At 41.9% G+C, this 5,916-nt stretch overlaps 1 protein-coding gene across 3 annotated transcripts in view; it reads left to right on the top strand.

The window, feature by feature from the left end:
• The window catches only part of scarb1 (scavenger receptor class B, member 1), a 16,618-nt gene that overhangs the window by 5,821 nt on the left and 4,881 nt on the right, over positions 1-5,916 (top strand). For 2 of the 3 annotated variants that reach the window (XM_020625130.1, XM_020625127.1), the window contains 7 exons: positions 224-319; positions 394-509; positions 586-752; positions 1,393-1,511; positions 3,667-3,740; positions 3,874-3,925; positions 5,053-5,199. In XM_020625130.1, the coding sequence (XP_020480786.1) occupies positions 224-319; positions 394-509; positions 586-752; positions 1,393-1,511; positions 3,667-3,740; positions 3,874-3,925; positions 5,053-5,199 (771 nt within the window). The remainder of the gene's footprint in view (positions 1-223; positions 320-393; positions 510-585; positions 753-1,392; positions 1,512-3,666; positions 3,741-3,873; positions 3,926-5,052; positions 5,200-5,916) is intronic. The other variant, XM_020625128.1, reaches the window with a different exon arrangement.

Genomic DNA, 5,916 nt, shown 5'->3' with positions numbered 1-5,916 from the left:
ACCCCTGGGGAAATTGTGTGACAAAAAGAGACAAACGGTGTGGATAGGGTTGTGCCAGCTAGAATGGCTTCTGTAGCCACTTTACTAGCTGTTTATATTTTACCTACACTTATATGTATAATCAGGAACATAAAACACTGGCTAGACAGTCTTTCACTTGTTTCAGTCACAAATAATAAGCACAGCAGATAAAGTGTGGTGTTCATGTGTTATCTTTATGTAGATCAATAACACCGACACTGGTCTGTTCACCATCTTCACCGGACGAGACGACATCAGGAAAGTTCATAAAGTCGACTCCTGGAATGGCCTGACGAATGTGAGCCTTCAGCACACACCTACAGGTTTGTTTCTTCATTGTTTACACACCCGTCTGACCGCGTTCTGTTACAGCTGAAGTACTGGCGGACTCCTCAGTGTAACATGATCAATGGAACAGCTGGACAGTTGTGGCCCCCCTTCATCACAAAAGAGAGGACGCTACCTTTCTACAGCCCTGACGCCTGCAGGTAAGGGATCTTATGTTTTCTCAGCCATGTCTCTCACAGTGCAAATGTACATTTCCATGTTTGTTTGTTTTTTCAGGTCTCTAGAGTTCGTTTATCAGCGTTCTGGCACGTTTAAAGGCATCCCTCTGTATCGATATGTTGCACCCAAGACCATGTTTGCCAATGGGACAGAGTACGCACCCAATGAAGGGTTCTGCCCCTGCAGACAGTCTGGTCTGCTGAACGTTAGCAGCTGCCGCTACAGTGAGTCTGTCTGACTAATAACTCAAGTCCTTTACATCACAGAGTTTGTACGACCATGTAACACAGTGAGTCTTTCAGTATAAATATTGGAGCTATAGCTGATTATTTCATTACTAATTAGGAATTTGATTTGTTCTTTATTGGTCAATCACTTCTTCAGTCTGTAAAACAGCAGATAATGGCCATCGCAGTTCCCTGGAGCTTCAGTCTAAAGTCGAACATATTCAGTTCACAGTGATCTAAGACACTTAGAAACAGCAGTGAAGCTCAAACCAGAATGTTTAGGGTTGTTGCTGGATGTAATGATTAATCAAAACTGTACAATCATTTTCTCTGAAACAAGTCATTGATTTGTTGATGAATCCATCAGAACTAATGTTTACGCTGTACATCTTCCATTTAGATCCATGATGTGAAAAGAGTAGTCAGAGTATCACAGTTTGAATCAAGCCTGCTACAGTACATAATGCTGTATTACACCTCGCTTTTTATACAGTATATTTGGTAACTAATTTCACATAAATTGACAAGATTGGACAAACCTTGCAAGCAAATACTTAATAACACATGGTAAGTTAATTCACACATGCTTATGAATCAGTGTGGCTGAGTAATTTGTGCTGTTTCTTGTCTATTTCAGACTCTCCAGTCTTCATCTCTCAACCTCACTTCTTCAATGCTGATCCGGTGCTACTGGACTATGTGCGGGGCCTTCATCCCAGTGAGGAAGAGCATGGCCTCTTCATAGACATTCACCCAGTGAGCGCACACACACACACACATACACACACACTCTCATGAAGTGATCAAACCTAAAGGTGTATTATCTAAGATTTCCCACACTGTCTGCTAACCCCAGTGACAGTGGGACAGGACATGGTGTCTCCCAGCTATACCCCCCCCCAAATGACCCTCTGCTGCCTACAGCCTCCTGTTGTTATTCCAGCTTCTCCACCCTGTGTTGTCAAAGTGCTCTGGGCAGCTAAAAGTCTGAACCAGCAGCTGTCAGAGTGAAGAGGTGGCGTCTTTTGCGCAGAGAGAGTGGGACAAAGAAAGAGCAACAACCAGGGTTAACATGGGTTTGGCTGTTTGACATGGAGAGGATTAAAAGCAGCCAGAGGACTCAGACTGGATGTGGGGCTCTTCCTTCTGGATGTGTTAGCATCTAAAACTAACCTGTTTGTTTTGGTAGCATTAGCCACCTAGCATGGTCAGGATTTTACCTTTGTGTTGAATTAAAAAGATTTTAATTTGGGAGGAACTGGAGCTTTGTGTAACGTCAGTGCTTTGTGTCACATCAGCAGTAACCAGAGCTTCTACTGGACTGACACATTTACTGTTAGTCAGCTAACGCTAACAGATAGTAATTTAGTTATATGCCAAAACAGAAATCCTTAAAACTTTAGTGATTTATTTTTTAATTTCTGTTATTTTTCTCCCTGAATGTCTTTAATCTTGAGTAAAACCAAATGAGGCCTTGCTTTCATCACATGCTCTCCAGATTTTAGCTGTCACTGACAAGTTCTGTTTGTCTTGTTGAATCTGTCTGATTAATATATCACATCTGTAATTTCCAAGCATGCTCTCTTCAGAAACTGGATGTGGTAGCTCTGTTTTGTTCTACTTATTCATATACTAGGACATTTGACAAGAGGCTAAAAGAGGAATTTAGATTTTAAAAGAAAAACAAAGTTGTTCTTATAAATGTGCCAAGAGTTTTTATTGCACTGTGTCAAACTTATCAGCTGCAGATACTGTGATTGAGTTTGCACTCAAGACAAAATAGTCAGGACAATATTCTGAGTGACATCAGATGGTTTTTATTGTGGCTGTTGTTGAGCAGAGGTGGACTGATTGCATAGCATGGACTTTATATTGTGTGTTGGTTTTTATCTTTTAGTAAATGAGGACAGAACATTTTGGATCCTGGTTTTACACTTGACATCCTCCTGTTAAAATTACATTGATGCATTAATAAATATTTCAATACTGGCATGAGCTTTTAAAAACCTGTATCAATACAGGCTTCCTAAACCTGTTGCTCTACACTCAGTGGTCAGTTTATTAGATGCATCTAGTTCAAACTGAGTCAGTCTGATCCAGCGGTCCTGCATTGAGCCCTCGTCCATGAAGGTGGAAATGTTCAGTCTGTGTTCACACTGTTTCACAGAGGTGTTGGTTCGCCTGTGTGTAGGCTGCAGTTTGTGCTCAGGCCAGTTCACAGTTTGTTTCAGTTTTGTGACTCTACTGCAGCCAGCGTCTTTGTGCACATGGAAAATAAAGGGTGTGCGCTCTGATTGTCACCAAGTTCAATTTACTCTGACAATCTTTAAGGGTATATTTATTGGCCACTACTGATAAACCCACATGACATGAAATGTCCAAAAGAACCTGATGCTATCTGTTTTTATTACTGTTCACTGAAACCGTAACAGGCTTGTGATGATAATTCCATTGCCATTTAAATTATAAAAGTGAGGGGCTGATAAGTTTTGCACGATTCAGCTCATTATGTAGCTGTGTAACCCTCAGCAGAAGTGTTTTATGTTGGCTGTGATTTGTGATAAGGTAATTGAAAATTGGGCTATTTAGCCATAATTGCCGGTGTTTTTCAGACAAGGGTTGTTAGAAACTTTCTAGGGCTCCAATAAAATGATAGCTGGTTTGATAACAACGCAGGATTTTGCTGTGCAGAGTAAAGCTCATTAGATGTTAAGTCAAGTCCAGGAAGTCTACATGGGTGCCAAGTTAATTATTAAGGGAAATCACTTAATGAGTCCATCTCAGATGGGTGAAAGAAAACATGGGCCCTGGGTGTGACTCCTCGGTGCTGCAGAGTCCAAGTCTCCAACTTCAAAGTCTGAATGCAGTCAGTGCTTGAGTCCTGAAAATCAGCTTTTGTGTGTCTTTGCAGCTATCAGGCGTCCCCCTGAATGTGGCCATCCGTCTGCAGCTCAACCTCTTAATGAAACGTGTGGAAGGAATTACGTAAGGACCGTTAGCATGCCATTAACGTTTGTCAAGTATTGTGTTTACATCTATTCATCATCCCACATGAACGACTGGCAGGTATTTCCTGCTTTTCTTACTGCTCTGACCATGAGTGTTCTTGTGCTTGTAGAGAAACGGGCAGGATTTCTGAGGTGGTGATGCCCATGATCTGGTTTGAGGAGGTAAGTTGTTAGTAGCCAGTAGACAGTAAGAGTGTATTTACTTTGCTTTACTATGCACCTGTGTTGTTTTCTGTTTTGTAGAACTGTCGCTCAGACACTCTTCTACTTCTCTACTCCTGCATTTTACAGTTGACTTGTAAATATTGACTTGCACACAGTGTTCTACTCCTAGTTTTGGTATCAAGCTCTTGTATAGCACACCAAATAACACGTCTGTATCAAATCCTGCAGCAAGCCTGATCAGACCGTCAACACAACGTTTATCTCCCTCACTCACTTTCAATCATTCTTATATTTTTAAATCAAAAGCTCATTATTGCTGTCAGGCAGGTCCTAACTCGTATCAAAGCAGCAAACGGCCTCTCCTTCTCTAAAGATCAGCATCAGCCGTAGAAAAACCTGTATCTGTCGACCACTGAATACCCTGAGCTGTGGTCAGGAGGTAGAGCCGGTCGTTTCCTAACTGGAGGGCTGGTGGTTACAGGCTGCAGGTTAAGACCGTGTAACATAATACTACAGTATTGAAATATTGTGAGAAGTATTGGCATCAAAACAAAGTGCCAAAGGTAAAAGTACTAATTCTGATAAAAGCACCATTTCAGTAATAGTGTGTGTTGTAAATCTTGCTGAATGAGCGGAAAACTTATTGCTGCTGATGATGAAGATGAGACTCATTAAGTCCTGTACTTTATATACTTCTGGGTAGATTAATCTGTCACATCGTAATCTACTAGTCTATTGTGTTTTGTCTTGTTAAAATAAAGTGTGCCTTCAAAATGTGGAGTAGAGAAGTATAAAGTAGCATAACATGGAAATCCTCACCTCCAAATAGTACTCGATGTACTTAGTTGCCCCACTGTTGGAAATGCAGTGATACTACAGTTTACAGTACAAATGATCCACAGTGACCAAGGAGAAAAGGTAGGTTCCTTTTTTTAGGTGATGAAGCAGTTGGACATCGCTGCTCGTCGTGAGACGCAGGACAGTATTTTGAATTAAAAAGAATTTAATGAGTCAGTTTGGCTCTTTGCAGCGATTGAATCATTTTCCACACTAAGACATTGTGAAAACTGAGCAGTCATGAAGTACCGTAACACACCACAGTGTATTTTTATTCTGTCCTTTAGAGCGGGTACATCGACGGCCCCGTCCTCAACACGTTCCGCACAAACCTGGTTGTCATACCGACTGTGATGGAGTACTTGCAGTACGTCTTCATAGCGCTCGGCCTGGCGATGATAGTTATCGCCGCCCTGGTGTATCACAGAGTGAAGGTAAAGCTGCCACACAGCTGGAGGCTGGTGTGTTTTAACTGCATGCAGCATGTCACACAGTCACGCATGTTCTCTCCACACACACAAAAGGAGCAGGAGATTTCAGTTTATCCCAACTTTGAGCTTCTGTTGTGTAGTGATTGGTAAAATGGCCAGAACGATGAAATAGAGAAACAACCAGCAGAGGGACCCCCACACGATCTCTCTTGCTCCCTTGCTGGCATGTATTTATACAACACTCAGCAGCAGATTTTGTGTCTGTGCAACTTATTCTTGCCACCAACTGGCTAAAGAGTAGAAAGTCAGGATCTGTCAGGTGCTGCCGGTTCTTTCTTTTCAGCTGCTCCTCTGTGCTCCTCATGTCTTCACACTGATGGTAACATGAAATACTATCAGCTGTGGCACAGCAGGGACAAGGTGACAGGTCCTGTGCTGGGTCATCCTCATAGGACACTTTACACCGCTGTGGTTGTTCTGGGTAAGTCAGCAGAAAAACTGGCTTCAGATCATATGTGAACATGTATTAATCTCTTCATGTCACTTGGCAAGAAAGAGAAAATGTCAAACTATCGTTTATAAGCAACCAAGGGGCAAGAAAACCAGTGTCATCAGTGTGTGAGGGAGATTTCATGAGATGTTGTATAATGCCATAAACCAATCGGTTAAAGTTAATGAGTACATGTACAGTACGTTGGCGTCCTGTTGACGTCTCTGTCA

Source organism: Monopterus albus, unplaced genomic scaffold (genome assembly GCF_001952655.1).
Source record: "Monopterus albus unplaced genomic scaffold, M_albus_1.0 scaffold346.1, whole genome shotgun sequence".
Classification (NCBI taxonomy): domain Eukaryota; kingdom Metazoa; phylum Chordata; class Actinopteri; order Synbranchiformes; family Synbranchidae; genus Monopterus; species Monopterus albus.
The sequence above is the reverse complement of the archived record's forward strand: the minus strand, read 5'-3'. Positions and strand labels throughout refer to the sequence as shown.